This window comes from Meleagris gallopavo, chromosome 11 (genome assembly GCF_905368555.1).
Source record: "Meleagris gallopavo chromosome 11, MGAL_WU_HG_1.1, whole genome shotgun sequence".
NCBI classification, from domain to species: domain Eukaryota; kingdom Metazoa; phylum Chordata; class Aves; order Galliformes; family Phasianidae; genus Meleagris; species Meleagris gallopavo.
The window spans coordinates 12,605,067-12,627,173 of record NC_139414.1 but is presented as its reverse complement, the minus strand read 5'-3'; the positions used below and the strand labels follow the sequence as shown (position 1 = coordinate 12,627,173).

General features: G+C 39.5%; 2 protein-coding genes across 8 annotated transcripts in view; one reads left to right on the top strand and one right to left on the bottom strand.

Annotated features, from left to right (window-relative positions):
• The window catches only part of MB21D2 (Mab-21 domain containing 2), an 81,791-nt gene extending 72,052 nt beyond the window's left edge, over positions 1 to 9,739 (bottom strand). For 2 of the 3 annotated variants that reach the window (XM_085232424.1, XM_085232427.1), the window contains exon 1: positions 9,583 to 9,739. The gene's annotated coding sequence lies outside the window, so the exon portion shown is untranslated. Of the gene's footprint in view, positions 1 to 6,558; positions 6,691 to 9,582 lie in introns of those variants that run through there. The other variant, XM_085232425.1, reaches the window with a different exon arrangement.
• Positions 9,740 to 18,966: 9,227 nt separating this feature from the next.
• The window catches only part of LOC100548148 (IgGFc-binding protein-like), a 64,778-nt gene continuing 61,637 nt past the window's right edge, over positions 18,967 to 22,107 (top strand). For 3 of the 5 annotated variants that reach the window (XM_085233059.1, XM_085233060.1, XM_085233058.1), the window contains exons 1-4: positions 18,967 to 19,064; positions 20,089 to 20,138; positions 20,229 to 20,378; positions 21,764 to 22,026. In XM_085233059.1, coding sequence (XP_085089185.1) covers positions 18,997 to 19,064; positions 20,089 to 20,138; positions 20,229 to 20,378; positions 21,764 to 22,026 — 531 coding nt within the window. In that variant the 5' untranslated portion in view covers positions 18,967 to 18,996. The remainder of the gene's footprint in view (positions 19,065 to 20,088; positions 20,139 to 20,228; positions 20,379 to 21,763; positions 22,027 to 22,107) is intronic. The other 2 variants (XM_085233061.1, XM_085233062.1) reach the window with 2 other exon arrangements.

Genomic DNA, 22,107 nt, shown 5'->3' with positions numbered 1-22,107 from the left:
AGGCTTTACAGACCCTGGGTGTGGTTTCAAGCCATTGTCTGCATGAAGTCCACTAGGTTTTGCAAAACAGATAGAGCTTTATTTGTGTGCTTTGTGATCCGTATTTCAGGTTTATTAATACTAAAGGACAGAAGCCTCCCATTGCACAACTGATCTTCAGTAAAATAGCATGCCTACTACCACTAAAAACACTAATACTTGATTTGTTGCTAGGATCTAGAAAAATGCCACTCCACTGATATCTTCCTACCCGTCCAGATCTGTTCCTGACACTGGCTTCTGCTGCCTGTGGGGAAATGATATTGTGCTTGTATACATTAAGAGATAGAGATTTGGTAGCCAAAGTTGTTCTTTTTCAAAACCTTCTGTTCTACAGAAAAGAAGAAAAATGAGCACCAAATCTTAAAAAACAATCCTAGAAGGCAATCTCAAAAAACAACGCTAGAATACTGCTGAGGATCTCATGGAATATTTTGAGCCTCCATTTTGCAACTAGGCCCTTGATTTCTATATCTGATCAATACGTTGCCCTAAAGCTTTGTAGTAGATAACTTCGAAAATTGTTCCTTTTTTTCATCTATAAATGGTTGCTAAAAATGATGCAACATTTGGAGCAATATCTGGGTTTATATTTATATTATATATATATATGTATATAAAACATATATATATATTTAATTTTAAATCAGGTTTCACTAGACTGCTTCACGTATTTGGCTTCATGCGTTCTGATCCCCACTCTGATAGCTCAGCATGGGTATGCAGGAGCTGTCCTAATCAGACAGTGAGAACAGTGGAAGGAAGGGCAATGAGTGCTAGCCAGGCTGGAATAGAAGGCAATTAGGGATGATGAGACAAGTAAATTAACTAGATGCCTCTGTAATATCAGTGACAAAATGGAACTGACAGATACATTGCTATGGTAGCAACATAAGTGACTTTGTTGGGATAACTGCATGTTGATCCCTCAGACATAGTTTTCCATATTGTTTGCAGTCCCAAGAAAGTAGTAGTTTATCAGTGACATATTCTGCTTAAATTTGTAAAGTTTTCTCCACAGCTACAAACATTTGTGATACTTGTTCTCACTGACATCTCTCTCTGCAGAGAATTGTCATGTGACAAGAAGCACTGAACTATTTGCCAGGTCCCAGGGCAAGGCACTGCCAGGATGGCAGGCCTGAGTCTCCCAGAAAACTTCTGGGACCTGTGCCTGCCTACATCAGCACTTAATTCACCCTGAAAATAGCTTAATGATGGGCTGACTTTGTTCTTAGTGCAACCCTCTTGACTTCAACACAGTGTCCCTTGCAGTGAATTCATCCTGACACACTCATATTGTGCAGTCAGGCACAGCAGAGGAGGCTCTGGCTGGCAGACCATAATCAAATCCCATTTCAAGTAACCCAGCCAGGCTGGGTTACAGTTTGGAGCAAGGAAAGAGGCTGCATGCCAAAGCCATCTCCTGCAGAACCGTATTCTCCCCCATATTACTTAGTTATACTGATACCAACGAACATATTTTTGAATCTTTAATTTCTGCTGCTTGGGGCTACATCATCAGTGTTCAGAGCTACATTTGCCTTCTGATTAAATACCCAGATTGCTATCCATAGAGCTCATAGTTCAGACTTCTGCAGCATTTGCTGTGGCCACAACCAGAACCAGGACTGCTATGAAAGGATGTGTGCTAGCCTAGAAGCATGGCTTCTCTCCAGGTGCCATTTGCAGCAGCGGCTTCAGGAGGCACTGCTGCTTTCCTCTGCACAGCAAGATTGTGCTCCTGGACTTGAGTGTCATAGTTTCTACCTTAACAAGAGAGGGACAAGAAGAATTTGTCAAGCAGATGCTAAATAAGAGATGTAAAGTCATTTACTTCTCTATAAAGCTCTAGGATGAGGTAGGTAAATGAATATAAAACCCCTCTCAGTATTCTCTTCTCCAGGTGTCTCAGCCTTTCCTCATACAGGAGATGCTCCAGACTCCTCATCATCTTTGTTGCCCTCTGCTGGACTCCCTTCAGAAGTTCTCTGTCTTTCTGGTACCAGAACTGGACAGATGTGATCTCACCAGGGCAGAGTAGGGAAGGAGAATCATTTCCCTCGACCTGCAGGCCACACTCGTTTTAATGCCTCCCGGGATACTATTGGTTTTCTTGGCCACAAGAGCACGCTGCTGCCTCACGGCCAGCCCACTCTCCACCAGGACACCCAGGTCAATCCCTGCAGAGCTTCTCTCCAGTAGGTCAGCCCCTAATCTGTACTGATATGTACAGTTATTCTTCCCCAGATGTAGGACTTGTTGAAAGTCATAAGGAAAGAATTAGCAACAAAGGGACATTCCTTTAACAGCCCAGATGGTGCCCGAGTCAGAGGAGACAGACTTGGTAAAGAGGTTTCTCTTTGATGAAGGAGCGACTCTTTATCTTCTTTACTTCCTATCAGAGAAAGACTCACAGAATCTCTATGACTGTCTAGCTGCTGTGATTCCAGAGGGACTTCGTCATTTTTGCTGCTTCCTCCAGGTCTGCATTACTGTTTTCTATGGCTGGAAAATAGAGACTTGGGAGACAGCCCAGACATCCTGAATTGTAGTAGTAGGCATCTAAAACATAATCCTGAATTCTTGACAATATTCTACACTCTGCCTCATATGAACCACAGCTCTTAACTGAGACAACATTGTTTGCTCTCTCTGACTGATCTGTATTCAGATTTTCTGTGCTCTGTTTCTCATGAATACACCAGAGCAGTCAGAGTACATTCCCCAGGTACTATTCTGGAAGCTGTACCTTGGAGCCTGTGATTCAGAAAAAGGCAGTAACATACAATTTGATCACTGGGCTGAGCTCTGAACTGTTGTGCTCTATTAAGTAGTCCTCATTTTTCTCTCTACATTTTCATTTTTTAATCATTAAATTTAAATTTAGCTGTGGTTTAATAGAATGTCTTTTAGCTGGGAGAAATATTACTCCCTGGTACTGCAAGTACAAGATGAAGCTATACAGAAACTTAGTCATAAGTACATCCATTTCTAGATAAATAAAGCAGTGATTTAAGACAAACACAGCAGCAATTTACAAGCTTGATAAGGCTTGACTATACTCAGCGTCACAGCTCAAGTACTCAAGTATTGTATGGCACTCAACATTCACAGCTAACCGTGAAACACAGGAGGAAAGGGCTGGTGAGGAACGGAAGGACGGAAAGCCAGCTCCACTGAATCTGCTGCCTTCTGCATCCTACGGACCAGAAGGAACTGAAATGTGTTGAAATCCAAAAAGGCCGTTTGGAGTTTTGTTGTTGTTCTGGGAGCAGCCTCTCAGAGTGTATGGACAACAAGGCTGGCTCCTAGCAGTTCCACAGCCCCTGCTGATTGCCATCCAGCTGCTGCCACCTCTTTGCAGGGCCGACACGATGCCACCTCCCGGCGCAACCGAGCAAGAGCAGTCTGTTGGTAGCTACTGAAAGACGGGGAAGAAAGACCTAAACTAAAACGCTAGATAGAGGGGGCAAACGAGTCTGCACTAGAACAGTAATAGCTGTGGGGCTAAATGAGCTCCAGTGGAAAAAATCTCCAATTTCTCTAAAATTACAGTCAGAAGCTGAAATGGCAACAGATATTTCAGGATTTCAAAAGTGTTTTGTCGTAGTCTGAGGCCAGCAGAAAGGAAGGTTACATTTATCTGGAGAATAGTCTCCTGCAAATAGTTCTTGAGCATTTGAGAAGGCTTGAGCTGCTGAAAAAATGTACTAGTCTGCTACAGACTGGCAAGTTTGTACTCCCTTCCTTTTCCAATCCTCAGTCAGCACTTTGAGGCACCCCTTTGGTCGGTCAGAGTACGCAGGGAGACTACAGCCAAGTTGGAACTGCACTTAGTTATTCAATTCCTCTTACATCTTCGTTACTGTGAGACTTAGCCTTCTGATGCAGAGGAGGTGGCTGGCTCAGTGCATCCTCATTTCTCTGCTATAGATGAATTCCTCTGCCTTCTTATCCCCCACGATGACGCAGAGGAAGCTGTGTACAACCATACTCCAATACTGCAGCATCAGCAGGTCTGGCTGAGGCTGGGACAATCACACACCATTTTTAAATAGTGGCTTGCTTTTGCCATCTCATTATTATGCAAAATACAGTAATGGAGGGTTGTTGAGTGGGGTTTAGCTGAGAGAGCTGACGACTCCCACTTGAGATTCAAGATACAAATTTTCTGACTACGCACATGCATCCACTGCCAAGGACTTATACAGCTAGCACTTCCTTATGTCTACAACTTTCTCTCAGAGAAAAATATTCTAACAAGCAACCCTTAATCTTGCAACTGATTCTACACAGGAGCCTTAGAATAAAAGTTCCTGCAGTATAACACTTTTGAAATGTATGTGTCAGGAGTGATAAATAAAGCTTGGAGAACAAATTGGTTTCGGTTGAATGCATACAGATATTCCTTCTGATTTGCTTAACATACATCTTCAGCCCAGTCTGTCTGAACAGAGACCGACTTAATGAAGCCCAGAGATGCAAGACTTTAAGTTCTTTTTTGTTATGTAGCGGATTAAGCAAAAACAAAACTTCTGTAGGGTGGTAAGCACCAGGCAGCAGAAAAAACATCTCTACGTGCCTCAATTCATTGTACAGCAGCCATATGGCAAGGTTTGTAGTTTATGAACAGATAGATTTTTTTTCAGAAGTTGTCGCACAGGAAATCTCACAGCAAAGACAGGTGCCAGAGAGCTGACACACCGCATATGCTGCTGTTACAATGGAAATACCTGCCACAGGCTGCAGCTTCATGTCCCACAGTTGTGACCGGTTCATGCCTGCCTAACCTTTTTATTTCCTGCTGTGCAACCCTGCTCTCTGCTTTGGGTCATCGTCAGGGCAGGCAGGGATATAAGTTGGTAGGACTTCAGCTTCATGCACTGAATAACTTCCTCCTATTTAGGGGATGCCATCTCTTACTTCCCCATAGTCATCATTTACTGATAGGCAGTGCCAGCTTGTCTTCTACTCCTCCTGTGGCTTGAATACTCACATATTTATGGAACAAGACAAACCCAACTTACATATTACAGTTTATTTGACTGTGAAAATAAGTTCTTCACACTCAATGACCTGTGCTCTCCCCCACCCACAGGAGAAGCCTCACCCAAAATACAACTCGTATTTATTGTACTGTCAATCTATGCAGTCTGATTTGACTGAGGGAGGAACTGATGGGCAAAGGCAGGACTCTCCACAGTTCTTCTGATTCCTCAATGTGCAGATTTAGGGAGGGAATGATTTTTGATCACTGCTATTGTGATACATCAGCAGAAAGAAGCTCTGTAGGGAAGGACGGATCAAGTCCTGGAGGTTTATTAGGTTGAAGTCAATAAATAAACTACCTAGTAGCAATGGAAACCAGTGTATTTATGGAGTCATGACCAACTGCAGCAAAGTTACATTAGTCAGACAAGGATCTATTGCCACCCACAAGCAGCGTGACTCTGCTGAGGTCAGGTAAACTGTAGTACAAAAGTACATTGACAGAAAGGCTGTGCCCGAAGACCTCGCAGTCCTAACATGCAGATGTGAGGGCAGAAAGGATTTGAGGAGCAAAAGTACCTCCAGATTTTATACTGCAGCTCAGAGCCTTGAATCACCTAATAGCAATCAACATTGCTAAAAATCACTATTTGGACAGGGCAAAGCAGCACCTTACAACATTTCCTTGAGCTAGCACACCTCTCTCTCATCCAGACTTGCCAGATCTGTCCTATGTGAGCATGGCCAGATTGCTTCTAGATTGAGATTGGCGAGATAGCCATTGTGGCTCTCCATACTCCCCTTTCCTTGAATTGCTTTGTATTAGAGGTTGTGTGACCAAGCCGGCATTTGAATCTACACTGGAACATCCATACATCCATCACTATCTGGATAGGTTTCAAGAATTAGGGTTTATCTCTGTGACTTCTGGTTTCTTTAACTGAAGGTAAAATTTCATGTTGGCCTCTAGGGAAAACTGACATATTTCATGGCTGAAAATACAACAGAAGGAAATACGTAGCTAAAATTATTTCACCATTAATTTATTTTTGTCTGAGGGAGATTAAACTTCTCTGCTGAGAACAGTTGAGCAAAAAAACTTTATGCTCATTTAGCAATCACTATAATAAAGTTAGATAATATGAACACATTTCATTCCTCAACAATATCCATCACCAAATACAATACTTGAAGAATCCTGTTACAAAGACATGAGGAAATAATCTTGGATAAAATGCTTCTTTCTCTCAAAGTTTGAAATCCTTTCAGAAATTTATGGAAATTTCCTAAGTTATCTTCTATGCAGCATGTTAAAGAATCCATAAAATATATGTGAATTCTGTACGTATGTACATTTATGTACGTATACTATAGATTACTAAAAAATATTTTATACGTTTCCATCCCTAAATGATCTTTTGTGTAGTATCTTCCATCCATATATCATCCATATATCATCCATATATCATCCATATATCATCCATATATCTCAGAATATGTCTTTATCACATTGAGACTAGATCTTACCTAAAGGTTTCAGGTAGAACTATTGAGCCAGGATGATTCCACTTGAGGACTGTACCATGTCATACCTGGAAATGCTGAAAAGATATATAAACTGGCCAAACTACATCATCCATCACTGTCCATTTTGGATGACTAGAGGCTATCTATTATACCCCTACTTTGCTTCAGTAACCTAACAACCACACAGCCTCAAAGCTTTCATAATAGCAATAAAGTTACCATTGCTTCTTGTAAGTTTTCACTTGTGCTATGCTCCAAGTCATAGAATGTCAAAGGACAACATTTTAGATAATTATGCTACTGTAGAGAATTCCTTTTATCTTTGTACTTTCTACAGCTGCAATCCAAGGCAATTAGAGAATTTGACTCAGGGTTTATTGACACAATGCAGTGCAGACATACATGGTCTGCTGTTGATTCATCCTATACTCAAGTTTCCCTAATGCAAACAAAAAAGAGAGAGAGAGAGATTAGGAACAGCTTTAAGAACTGATTCATCTGTTATAGTAGTTAGGATCTTTCAATTCTTTGAATCACAGAATCACAGAATTGTAGGGGTTGGAAGGGACCTCCAGAGATCATCGAGACCAACCCCCCTGCCAAAGCAGGTTCCCTACACCGATCGCACAGGTAGGCGTCCAGGTGAGACTTGAATATCTCCAGAGAAGGAGACTCCACAACCTCCCTGGGCAGCCTGTTCCAGTGCTCCGTCACCTCACCGTGAAGAAGTTCTTACGCACATTCGTGCGAAACTTCCTATGCTGTAGCTTATGTCTGTTTCCCCTCGTCCTGTCTCCACATACCACTGAAAAGATCCACTAGAGAAAATGTTAAGCAACAGGAAAGAGTTAAAGTGTTGAATAATTAAAAGGGAAACTTTGGACTATCTTCAATTACTAGTGACGTGGCCATCCTAGGCAATTCAGGCTGATCCTTTCCATTAGATTACGAGTCCCAGGTTTGGTTCTTATGGTGTGCTCCAGCCAAAACACTGGTCAGTTGGAAGAAACTCCCCCAGAATGAGATTATAATTCTATTTGGACTGTATTTTTTAAATTTTAGTGACCTTTTCTACACTAGATGTTAGTATTGTCTCTCCCTTAAAAAAAAAAAAAAAAAAAAAAAAAAAAAAAAAAAAGCTTAATTTGCTTGAGAGGAAATGCATTTATTAGAACACTGCTTATTACTTGAAGAACCTAATTTCTGACCAGCATACAGTTTGACCAGGCCCTCTAAGCAAATTTCTCATTCTGACTACATTAAGTGCATTCAGTTTGTTCCAGCTCAACTCTGTATGAGCAAAGTTTCATTTACCCAACACCAAAGATGTTGTTAGGGAATAAACACGTAAGTTATGATGAAACAGATATAGTGTACTGTCTCCCATGGATGGCATAATGAAACAGAGACTAGTGTAGCAGCAGGAAAGGAAAGGGAAAGTAGCAGGAGTTGGAGATAGGATTGTATAGATATCGTGAGGACAGAACCAGGGGTCTGGGTATCCCAGGGAAAGAGCAAGAAAAATGCATATCTGGGAAGAAATGGGGATAAGATATGGGAAAGAAGTCTGGGACTGGTATAAGTAAAGTTCTGAAGCAGTAACTTGAGGCAGGGTGAGGAGAGGGGTAGAATATGGCTCAAGCACACAGAAGGCGGGATGACATTGCACTGACTGAACTCTGCGCCCAGCACATGGCAATGAAAGTAATGGCAGAGTAAATAGATAATCTGCAGATACTTGACCAGAGAAAGGGTAAGAAACAAACAAACAACACTGTGTACCAGCAACACTGTGATACAGCAATGCTTATGTCCCACCTCACCAGTAACTTAAATATATCACAACAGAAGAACATGAAGTACTTCTCTCTATGGCATGATACCATACAAGAGGAAAATGTGACACAAGTTTCCACTATATGCAGAACTTTGTTTTAACCACCTTTCCCTTCTTCTCCCAAACAAATAAAAAAAAAAAAAAAAAAAAAAAAAGCCAGCAAACTTCACACTCTTGTACAATTTCTAAAATTGAAGACTTTGTAACTTCATAGAAACAGATTTTAAAAGTATTCTTCAGTTTGGACTCATTCTCCAATGAGATTCAATTGTATTATCATGTAATATGTATCTAGCTACATAGTGTTTTCCAATGTTCTAAGTTTCTACCTGTTCTCTTCCACCACATCCATATTTTCAGGAACTTTCTTGAAATGTTGATTCCAGACTAAAATAACACACTCCATATAAGCAAAGCTGCTTATCTGGCTATCGCTCCCCATACATCTCAAGACTGCCCCTAAATTTTTATCATCTCATCCATTCATGATATTGAATTCTGCTGACCATTTACTGTGAACAGCACACCCAGTACTTCAGACAACTCCCTTTTCCCTGTCATCATCCTGTAAGTATAGACTGTATTTTGGTAATGGAAGTATGACTGTGTATTTGCTTAAGCAAATGTGTATGCATATTACCAGCTCTGCAGATTTCTGCACCGCTGTTCTGCAGTCTTCCTTATCTAACATATTCATAAATCCTTGTTTCCTGGACACCTCGTCAGTCACAACTTTATGGTGCTCTCCAAATCATTGCTCAGAATTCTAGAGACTGTATGCCCATGAACTTAGTCTAAACCACTTAAGGGAAATACATCCACTCTGTGATAACCCCTTGTTTATAGCTACCTTATGTGATTTAACAAACAATAGAGTTTGAAAAGGAACTCCTAAACAATGAAAACTTGGCCTCAAAGAAACATTTTGTGTAATGCATAGGATGTGGCTTTGCTAGAGGACTGCATTTTCTTCAGACTTTACTGGCTGCCAGATATTGACTGTATAAAAATATCTACATTTGAAGTGTTTATTCAGGTATTTCCAGTATGTGAATGATCACACAAAAAAAAACATTTCTTCTAAGACATCAGCAAGTCTTCAATTGAAGGACTGTGGCACAGTTTGACAGTGGTAGTGCCACTGGCAGTGTTGACATTGACAAACACCCCCCAATCCGTGCTCTTACCTTTGTTTTATGTATTTATTTTTTATTCTGAAGCTTCTTTATTGTCTGGTGGTCTCCAGAGATAGCAGAGGTAACAAAAGTTAGCAGAAACAGCATCAAAGAAGCAGACTAGCGAAGTCATTGTCTTTCCTCAGTTACTGGCTTCAGTCTTGACATCAGCGTCTGACTCCATGGCATTGGCTTCTGTCAAGAAAAATTATGTGTAAAATTCAGCCTTAAAATTTAGAGGAAAGAGAAGACTGCCTAAAGATATGCACAAATGAGAAAACATTAGTATTTCCCAAACATTATAGAAGCTTATCTTCAGTTTCATAGCATTGCATGACCGCAATCAGCAAAATGCTGAAGAATCCTCAAAGCCATTTGAAGTTTCACATAGGTTCCCTAAGACCCATAAAGCCTGACAGAAGACATCATTAAATTGGTCACTGAATCAGATCTGAATGGGAAAAGCTTGATTCAAACTTTAGCCGGCATCTCATAGAGAAGGAATCAAAAGGAAAAGGCCATAAAATCCACCTGATTGTTTCAAATTTTGAGACTGCCCATGCTTTCCAGGCTTACACAAACTGAGCTATGACGTGCAAATCTAATACCAGAAGCAATAATTCCTGATTTAATCATTTTATCTGCAGATACTGAAGCAGTTGATAAATGTGGACGTATATCAAGACGAGTGACTTGTGATAAAGAGCTCATTCACAGGGTGAACAGCAGGAACTGGTTGAACTCAACTGCAGTGAGCTAACCGTTGGACCCTGCTGTCCTTCCAGCACACATCACAGCTCACAACTTCAAATGCAGGGGTGGTGACGACGGAATTTGGCCTTGAGGAAGAAATAACTGCTGTGGTGCTTGTGAAAGAGCCAATTCCCCATCCAGCTGAACTAATACAATAGACAAAAGCCAGACCAGACCCAGAAACAAAACTGAAGAGCAACACTAGCGTGAACAAAACATTGCTATCACATTACTGCAAGAGCAGAATAGATAATCTCTGTGCACATAGCAGAGAGGGTTGCATAATGGGTAAAAAAGCCTATGGAGGATTTTGGCTTCATTTATTTCATTGGCAAACAACATAACTTTTGATAACCTATTTGAAAACTGTGAAAAAAAGGATATGAATAATCAAACACTTCAGCAAGCACCTTTTTTCCCTCTTCCCTGTACTCAGTTCACAGCAAACATCTGTTCCCCACCGCCCTCACCTCCATGTACCTCACTCACACTGTGAGCAGTGCTCTGTTCCCGCCCAATTTGACCTGTGAGGAGATGAGCTGTGTGGGAGGCCAAAGTGCTGCATGCCACGGTGAAGCCTCTGGAACACCTCTCAGTCCACTGATGGGCAGAGGTGAACATCATGCACTAGGCCAGCTGTTTACACCATGAATCCCAGAAACAATCTGCTCCCCTCATCTCGCCAATTTTGGAATTAGAAAAAAAAAAAAACAAACAAGCAAAGTCTGGCAACTACGTACCTTTAAGAGAAAAAATTCTTCTCTGCGCTTTCCAATGCATAGTTTTATTTCCTAGATGGTTAACATGCTATAATTAGAGCACCTGAAACTTTTAAGCATTATTCCCTCCTCAGGTACTCATTACCCCCACTGCTGCCACCATTTCACTTCAGTGTCTTATAACTCAGGTGAATGTTTTTAACCTGGTAATTCTTCCTGTGGGCTTGTAATAAATAAATAAATAAATAAATAAATTAAACACACCTGCACCAGAAAGATAGACTGACTAAGATAGAAGAGTTCACTAAGCAGATGTTTGACGTGAAGACCCAATTTTCTCTCCGCTGTGACCTCTTGCATGTCCTGTAATCTCATACTGTTCCATCCTGGAAAATGAGAACAAACCAGCAGGTCTGAAACTTGGGCTGTGCACAGCTTTTTTGGAAATAAGGAGGAAGCCCGTGCAGTCTCACTGACTGAATGCAACTAGAGTAATTTATTACACTTGGCATTTTAAGCACAGCAGTCTGAAAACTTCTGCTCCTTGCAGCCTGCATGCAAAGAACCTAAAGAAATGCTTTTGTTACTTAGAAGATTTTTCTAAGTATATTATTGTATTATTCATTTTATTTCTCGTATGGCTTTACATGTTAACATGAAGAAATAGGAGATAAAATGAAAGCTGTTTTCCATAATAAAATCTTAACTGATTAGTACACTTAATTTTTAGGGCTTTTTTGAAAAGCTTTTCTCATAGATTATCCACTGCTATGCTCCTTGTGTAGCAGGCTAGATTAAAGTGAACTTGCCAGTACTTGGGAGCATCATGTTCCACCTCCAAAAGGCTCACCCAAAGCTACAACGAAGATTTACAGGTTTGCTTCTTTTGGAAGACCTATACTTACAATAATGGTAGTTCAGAAGGAATTGCCTCTGCTTCTGCTGATGAAGGAACTCAGGTGTTTCTCTGTCATCTCCCATTTTGATTCTAGTCTTAAGAAATTGTTTCATAAGCCCAAACATATGGAGTTAAGTGAATATTTCTTCTGACTCACAGACAGTGATTTGCTCATAAACAAAAAAGGAAGAGAAGCATTCTGCTTCCTTGAAAGCCTGAACACATAAGCTGACGATCAGCTAGAGGCTCAGAGTTATCAATACAGTGAAGAAAAATCAAAGATGAATTTTTATTAAGACATCACAAAAATATCTGTGAAATCTGACATGCATTTTCAACATTTGTATTTACACAGTCCTACCTGTGGTGCAGATGCACAACGCACTTGTTATCTGAGTAAAGCAAATTCCCTCTTATCTGTCTTGTTCATCAATGAAAAGTCTTTGTTGTATTTTTCTTGATTAGAGCATGCACACAGGCACTTTTGCATACATCCCTGAATGTAGGTGTGGTGAGTTCTTTTTATGTTGGATATAGGTTACAAATTACATAGAGAGGTCAAATGCAGAAATCAGAGACATGCCATGATTTTCCCATCATGATTGATCAAGGCCCAGACCAACTTATCTGTGTTTTAAACAAGATGTAAACCAGGTGATTGTCAGAGTTCCACTGCTCCTTATTATTGTATGATTATGCAGTTTTACATATTGGCATGGGCACAAAACTTGTACAAATGCACATGTTGGCATACTATCCTGAAATAAATGTAGTAAGTGTATTGTGATATTACTGATCTGCTTTGGAAAAGATAGTACTATTGCTTATATTCTCTATGTACAAGAAAAGAACGAGGAAGTAAGATTTTATGCGGGCAAATATATTTGTTCTCAATGAGAAATAACTTGAGGAGTACAATGAAAGCATTTTACAGCTCTGTGTTGTTAACTATGTAAAGGCTGTTTATTTTCGGGGTCATGTATGGTTTTAGTATAAATGGCAATATATTTTTCTGATGTTAATGTTAATAGCCAGTCATCTCATTACTTCTAGAGGGATAACACAAGTCAGTGATGTTCAGCAAGAACTGAATAACTTTGCTATTTGCTTCTGAGATTTGGTGTTCATTTCCCAGGTCACATCCTCCACTCAAGCTCTTTCTTTCACTTTGTTTGACTTTCATTGTCCTGTGATTTTTTGACTCATTGGCAAAGACAGAATCTTGGAGGTTTGAAACGTATAAAATCATAAACCAACAGTATTCAACCCAGAGCATTTTTGCCTGTTCTGTATACAGAGATGATTTCTACAACATCCCATCAAGCTTAATTGATAGAAAATGCTGTCCAACTGTCCTTAGTTCCTGGAGGAGGAAATGGTCTGTGGTTACATATACTTGCTAAAAATCTTTATTTGTAAGTATGCAAACACACCCATGTGTAATCTAGAGTCCAAAATGCTTTGCTGATGAGGAGCCTTGCTTACCTGCTGAGACATAAGCCTTGTTTTCCTGTGTAGCTAAAAACTCATATACTCTTTTTCTAAATACAGTTCACTACAAAGCAAACAGCAGAATGCTCTGAATGACACAGGTGGTCTCTGTTTCAGTTCAGTTCATTTCAGATGTAGAGCTCATAAAACAAAGTACAAACAGTGTATTTCACAAGTTTCATACTTTGCGAGGTGTGGGTTTATTTTATGATCTAGGGACAGAGAGCAGCAGGTTAACTGTCTATCTCCACTTTCAAAAGCAGTAGGAAATGCTAGACTGGGAATTTTTTCTTAGATCAACTCAGTCTCCTCTTGGTGGGTCTTCCTGTAGGGGTGTAATCTAATGGGGAACAGTAGCAGCTCCAGCAGTTGCAGGAAAAGCAGGATTTAGATCAGCAAATGCCGTATGAACAGATGTTGACAAGTATCTTCTTTTTTGCAAAATTCATGATTGCGCATCTCTATTAATTTAAATAAAACGCAATTTGAACTAGAAATTTTGGTGAAGCAACTGCAGTAACCAGGTTTAATAGCTTAATTACAGGAGCCACTGGATATCCAGAGAGCTCTCTTCCTGTAAGAAGTAGCCATATTCTATACCTTGAGATTAAGCAGCTCTATCCAGGAGGTAACATGTGGAGAAAGTCACCCTTTCTGAAATGAATGACTAGGAAGAGGTAAGAGATTTACAGGATTGCTCAGGACATGAAAGGGATGGAAGGCGAAGAGTTGCACCAGTTTATTTGGAATACATGGATGAAAAGAGCCAGCTACATATGGCTATTTAAAATGGAGTTGAAGTAAGTGAAAAGCTTGCTAACACTGGAGTACTGAGAACAGAAAGGACTATACAGGTTTCATCAGCTTCACAGGACCTCACTATAGTGTGCAGAAAATTCAAGGAAGCTTCAGTATTCATTGATCCAAACATGAGATTTTCGCATTTAGAAACAGCTGCATCTTTAATACCAATTTTGTTACAGAAAATGAGCCAGAATTACACTAGAATGAATTAGGAACAGAACCACTAACTGTTACAGCAGAATACTGAGACAGTGCAAGAGCAGAATCAGACCCCTTATCTCTATAGCTAGCTTGGTTTTACAAACAAATCCACTGATGGAAATAGATAGCTCTACTCTGTGAAATAAGCTACTGCCAAAGAATAGTCTTTGCACTCCACAGGCTTGTTGTGCTATGTAGATCTCAGCCAATAAATGAAAAATATATCAGGATGCAAATATGAAATCCCTGAACTCCAGCAAGACAGAGGCAGCTAATTGGATTATCATAAACATAATTTTAAAAAATCCCTACACAAAGAAAGTAGCTCACAGAGTTCAATATCAGCAGTGTCTCCTTGCCAGACATATGCTTCCAAAATGTTTGTTCAAAGGTATCCTTTATGTTTCATCTATTATTAAGAGAGACTTGAGAAAAGTTCTGGACTTTTAAAAACTGATCTACTAATCTCATGATTGGAAGTGCAGCATCACTGAATTGGGAAAAAAGTTACTTTTATCTATGATTGTCTTTCCTATATTCAAATGCTACTTGGAATGCCAGTAAAATTGTGTCTAGCCTTAAGCGGGAAGGGCATTATGTTCTTCCCCTTGATAAGCTGGAAGTGAAATATAACCACAATATATTTCAATTCAAAGATAAGAAATACACTAGCAGTTATAACTCAAGTAATACATTGCTCGTACAGTGCACAATTGTAAGCACCAAATAAATTCACAAACATTACCTCAAAAATGCATCTCTTTTAGGTCACAATATGAGTGTCGTTTGCACACAGGAGTTTTGTTCATAGGCAGCTGACAGGTAAGAATACTGACCAATAAACAGTTACCTTTTTCTTTCTGTTAAAAGATAAGAAATTGAATGAAATTTTGGTCTGTACTTTAGTAAGAATGTACATTCCAGTTGCAAAATGATTACAGCTGTTAGGTTAGGAAGAAGACAGTCTGAATTTCAAATCTAAGATTCAGTTTGGGGAGCCAGTAGTTTGAAAAATATATTCAGCTTGTGCTCTACAGAACACAAGTACACTTTACTCATCAAAGAAGCATCCATTTATTTTCTAGCAACAGAATTTTTGTGTGTGTACTTCCTCCTCAGCCTATCAATACGTGTTGCTCAACAGAGCAAAGGTGGGATTCATTGCACTATTGTATAATTTAAATGTACGTGATTATGGGTTTATGAGTCTTGATTGTTTGTTTTGTGACTCCCCAGTGGAGCTTTACCAAAGCACTGACTTGGAGGTAGCTCCAACAAGAGTGCAACGTAAACAACTTTCTGAAGGAACCAGAGGTCTGACAGTGCCTTCTCATACACAGTGTCAATAAAGGCAAAGCAGAGAGCACTGGGAATTCCAGAAACTGTGTCAGAGGTCTTGCGTGCTAAAAAATCTGATTCATACTTTTGTTAGGACAGAGGAAGAACTTTATTATTGCCTGAATTGAAACAAAGAATAAAATAACAGATAGATCCTTCTACTGAAATTATATCAGTTGTACTACTGCTATTCAAACTGTATCTACTTAATTTGTACCAATTCAATTAAAATTGATATAGTTATTTCTCGTTGGGCTTTACAGATTTATTTATAGTGCCTGAAAATCAAATAAACATGTTTATTATATATTTGCTAATTGCTGACGAGGCCTTCTTGCTTCAGCTACATTATGTTCCCAGTCACTCACCCTGAAGTAGGGCTTCAGCAACCTGGATGTTTGCTGGCAAAAAGATTCACCAGACTACAAGTAATCCAGGAGACTCCCGATATATGTTGCAGACAACTTCCTGGTCCATGTGTTAGAAAAAACAATTAGAGGAGAAGCGTTACTGGACCCAGTTCTCACAAATGCAACACATCAAAAGGTTAAGATCAGAGGCGGTCTGGGCTGCAGCAGCCACACCTTGGTTGATTTCATGATCTTGAGGAATACAAACCTGGCAAAGATCAAAGTCAGGACCCCGAACTTCAGAAGAGAGAATTTCCAGCTGTTTAAAGAATTAGTGGATGGGATTTCCTGGAAACTGCCCTTAGGGACTGAGGAAAATAACAGAGCTGGAAACTCTATAAGGACACCTTTCATAGAGTACAAGAGATCTCCATTTTCATGTATAAGAAATCAAACAGAGAAAGCAGAAAATTGGCATGGCTGGGCAAGGGTCTGCCAGTCAAAGTGAGGTGTAGGAAGGAAATGTGCAGGTAGTGGAAGCAGGAACAATATAGGAATACTGTATGGATGCGTAGAGCTGGGATCAGAAAAACAAAAACACAAATGGAACTGAAGTTGACCAGGGATGCTTTCCTGGCTTGAAATAATTTTCTCTTTTGGTTATCTTCATTCTGCTGTCCCTTTGCTGGAATATCAAGCTAATTCTGTCTCCAAGGGAAAAGAGCTTTACTCCAAAAAAATTAAATAATAGTCTTTTCAAGAGTCCCATCAGCCAGAAATAAAGTTGTATACAGTGTATCTTTGTTCTTTTGAGGATGTTACAGCTCCCACTGTCCATTGAAAAGCGCTACTGTTTTCATCTCCTGAAGATTTTATGTTAGAAATCTGTTTGTGTCACCTGAAAGCAAATTGTTCCCATGAATAGCCCCAGTTTGCCTTGTCAACAGGCAGAACAGAGGGGAACTTCTAGCATTGGCAGCAAATGGGGAAACATTTTATTTGTTGTATTAGAAATGAAGAACTGCTGTTCCTCTTCTTCATATTGGTGTGCAGTCCAGATTGGTATTTTTAGACAAATAAACACATGTCTTTCAGGGATACATAACTTCAGACATAGAAGAGAAATAGCATGCCTGCACCATGATCAGGAATGCAAGATAGCTTCACATCCCACTGGAATTTTCTCCATATATAAAAGTAGACATTAATATTTGTTCCTTGCTGAAAAGCCCTACTATCAGTACTCCAGGTCACCAGTTAGAGTACCTCAGCTGGCATTAAACAGGAGTGACAAGATTATGGAAATCACCACCCAGCACTGGTGGAAAGCATGACTTGCATCATCAGAATGGACAGATTTACCAGTTGTTGATTTCTTTTCAAGGTGGGCAATCTCCTGTGGGGCTGTTTGCAGATGGACTCATATCTTCTCAGAATCATACAGTGCAACATCAGATTCATGAGGAATCCATAAAATGTCTACACTAGGAAAGCATGAGCATACAGGGAAGGCTACTCATTACAGTTCCAAGGACATCTATTGCCTGGATTACCACTTGCTGGACTGACACCTCAGCAGCCCTGCTGTAAGCACAATGTGTTCGATGCAACTTTTAATTGAAGGTTGCTTATATTCTCCCCCTCACACTGAGGTTTCCTCAACCGAATAGGAAAAGTGTGGGCAATGGTTTTATTCAGGGAGTAAATTTCCTCTATCTCTAAGTCACAGAAGTTCTCATCCTTGCGTACTGATGCATGCATTTTCAAGGGAGATTTTCTCTGCAGCGGGAGGCTTACCTGTCGAGTGAACATCAGCTATATCCAGCTGATGGCTTTTGATGGGCTCCTGCAGGTCAAGAGCTTGTAGCAGAATACAACCTCGGGAAAGGGAAACTAACCTCAAATCTATTTGTGGTCTTGCTCAGCCTCTTTGATTCTTGCTTTTTTTCCTGTTTCTGTAAGCACCGTCCTCAGTTACACATTAATGACTAATGAAAATATTTTGTGCTGAGTAAAGGAGATGGGATTGAGGAAGTTCTAGGCATTTAAATCATGAGGCCTTAATGATCTTAATCCTCAGAATTACAGTAAGAAATCCTTACTTCCAGAACCATATTCCTTTTAGATTTAAATAAATAAATTAATTAACAAACAAATTAACAACAACAAAAAAAAAAACAAATAAATAAATAAGAAGGAAAAAAAATGAGGGGAAAAAAAGGGGAAAAAAAACAGTAGTCAGGGTTTTGAAGGCAATGTAAGGAAATACTGTACATGTTCTGATTTTCCTTCGTTTCTTATCTCTCAAAATCTAGGTGACATAGGAAATGTAATAGCCTTCAAGCCATTTCTTACAGACCCTAGTAGAAGGGATGCTGGTCTGCATAGGCCCAGCTGGCAGAGGGAACAACCAACCTGCTTTTTCTCTGCTTACAACTAACAGAAGGGAGAAAATTCAGTGAACAAAAGAACACTTACACTAGAAATGAAAGCTGGGCTGGAATTTTAAAATTACCAATGTTATCTTGCTATGAGCATGAGAAGTATTCGCTATAAAAATACAAACATTTTAAATATACAGGAGTAGCAATAAACATTTCAAGAATCAAATAATTTGTCCAGTAGGCAATGAAGGGTGTAAAAATAACTCATGCAGAAGATGAACTTTCTGTTAATATGTACTTTTCTTCAGGTAGATTACCCAGGCATCCAAGCCAAACAGGGCTGTACAGAGGTTTTACAGTCGCCTCCACCCTTTAGTCAATATATTCTTCTCTTGCACTGTAAATCGTCCTCACTTTGCTGTTGCTGAGTACAGCTTGTGGATTACTATGTAGACTGTACCACACAGAAGACTTGACTGTCTTCTAGCATGGGGACCCTCTGGCACTTACAATGCATTTTAATTTTATTCTGTATTTCAGTGCTGACTACCACAGGGTAAGTAGCACAATGCTGAATGTACCTTAGTTCAAGAAACTTAGTTAGTTACCATTAATTATAAATGTCCTTTCTTAGCATCTTATGCATGAATGCTGTATGATTAAACCATGTCATTTGTAAAAAGAGGAAATAATTGAGTTTTGTTGTTGCCAAATTCTGTGGTGGTTGCTGTGAAAGAATGTGTAACCTGTAAATTTCTAATGGCAGATCCGAAGGGAAGATCTACTGCAGTTATCAAATGCTTCTGACTTTCTAATCATATCTACAATAACCTTTGCCTTAGGACTTGGATATGTAGTGGTTTGAAGATAGCATGGAATAGAGATTAAATGGCAACTTGTTACAGCTGTCTTGTGGGGAAAGAAAATGTTCTTACTTCACCTGTCTTCACACCTCTCTCCTCCTTAGCTTTAGCTCTGTCTGTTTTCCAGTTGCTTGGTGTGTTTCAGTGATGAAGTAGATCCTGTTTGTATATGATATTATGAATCTCTCTAGTTTTTCTGAATCCCTCTGCTTAGATTTTGATGGGCTGTGGGGACATCTGCTGTGATGGCTTTGCTTAAGGATAGATTATACTGTGTCAAGTACAAGAAGGACAATAGGGATGGTGGGCAACACAGGAGTGGGAACTGGACCCTGCCTCCTAAAGCTGTAGACCACCATCAGAACATGTCAAGAGCAGCTACTGTAGTCTTGCAGTCTTGAAAATCCCTTTCTGATGCAAAACAGCTCCCTGTAGCTCCCTGGGCCTAGCTGGTCTCCCTTCATTTCAGAGGGATACAGAGGCAGGATCCTTCTTCACTCAGATGAGGTGAACATATCACACCTTTTTCTAGTTCTCAGAACTTCTTAATGAAGCAGTAAGGACAGATGGGAAGGGAAGGAGACAGACACAGATGAGGCCCTGAGTCTGGGCAGTAATTCAGTAAGAACACCTGATGACCTGTGTTAGTCTCAACACTTAAAATTTTTTTGTGTCACTAAATCTGTAGGGATTTCACTGTGTTATTTTTCTTGGCAGGATCAAACACAGACCAACTGGTGGCTTGAGAGCATGGGATCCTGAAACAGGTAACTGCTCATACACAGTGCTGTTTATGTCCAAGGCAGGTCTTGAATATAGTGCCTTCTTTTCCTTACTTTCCTTGCTCTGTGTTTCAGCTTACCTCACTAGATGTGATTTTAACAACAACTCAAGACCATTTTGTGACTGGACCCAACCTTGCACTGTGAACCAGGGAGTGTGGATACGAACCAAGCATGAGACTCCAACGGATGGAACAGGTCCTGATGGAGACTATCCTGATGGAAGTAAGTGCTTGTTGATGTCAGTGTTTACTTCATTTTGAATACAGCTTGACTACCTTTCCTCTTTCTTTTTCATGAGGAGATCAGTTAAATCCTTTGAAATGTGTCGGTTTGGATGATATCTGTCTTCAACTTTTCACTGTGTTCAGTCACAAGGTTAAACTGGCTTGCCCCATCATAGGTTGGAAATATTTATCAGTGCAGTAAAAGAAAGTAGAATAATGCCAACTACCTCTTGCTTAATACCTCACCAAGGATGCAGTCACATTCAACAGATCATTACTCAGAGAAGTTTTATCATCAAATTACAGTGATATCAGTTGATGCCAAGAAATGTAATGATCGCTATACTGACACTAGATAATGTTCATGCTAGCAAAGCATTACAAGATTGGAAATTACAGTCAGAAATTAGAAGGTTCATTTATAGGAAATCAATCTGTAGCCATACTGTTTTCAGTAATTATCCCATGACTGGAAAGGTCACTTATTATATGTATATTTTTTTCAATTGGCATGGTTCATATAACTTCAAGTGCTACTTACATTTTCTTATTATTAATAAAGCCCTAAAAAAGTAGACTGAATATTAGATACTATGATATTAGATATACGCTTTATATTAGATACTATGATATTAGATATATGCTTTATAATGTAGAAGTGGTCATTTCTTTTTTACTCCTTTCTATAGTCAGATGGGAGAGACTTGACATAACTGCACTGACAAAATACAGTTTTCATCTTAGTACAGAGAAGTGATAGGAAGCAAAAAGCTCCAGCCTTAATAAAGGAAAATGTGATCTAACAATTAACAAGTTAAAAGTAAAGTATTTAAATCCCAAAAGCAAATATTGTGAGGTTCTGAATTTTGAAAAGATCGATTCCTTTTGATAATGTCAAACCTCACATTTTAATGGAAATGACCCTCCTGCTTTGAGACAAAACCAAATATTGAGGGGTTGGAATATTCCTTATGTCAAAAATTTGTTTATCATTAGACCTTATCTTGCAAGGGAAGGTGTATAGTAGATGCATAGTAGATCACATTATTTTTCTTGGAGGAAAGTGGAAACTGAACAAGGATAAGTTGGGCACTGCATCGGGACATGCTGTCTCTTGAAAGAAGCCTAAATCTTTATTTGCAATCCCAAACTAACTCTCCATATGAGATATGATATATTCGCTTTGCTCTCCAGGTCTTACTGTACTTTAGCTAACTACACAGTGCTAACAGTTGCAGTGTAAATTACAATCATTTGCTCCTTTGCTTCTTTGTACTGCTGATGATGTGCTTGATTTCTTCCAGAGTTGAGATGTACTTCAGTTTTAACTGACACCTAACACGTTAGAAAGATTCAGACATTTTTTATTTTTTCACTCTGCAGAAGGCTATTTCATCTACCAAGAAGCAAGTAATCTGATCCCATTCGACACTAACAGGCTTGAGAGCCCAGATATCGTGGTTTCTGAAAAAATATGCATAGACTTCTGGTACTATATGTTTGGGTCAGAAGACAGGAATGAACTGAGAGTGCTTATCCAAGACAGCATAGGGGAGTTTACGGCATGGAGTCGGAAGGGAAACCAAAGTTCCTCTTGGATTTATGGTGCTGTCACACATACTTTTCCAACACAGAGAAAGATAAAGGTAATATATTTTCAGAATAAATTTATTTGTACAACGCCACCATTTACAATTTGCTCTCCTTTTGTGGGCTGCAAAATGTTG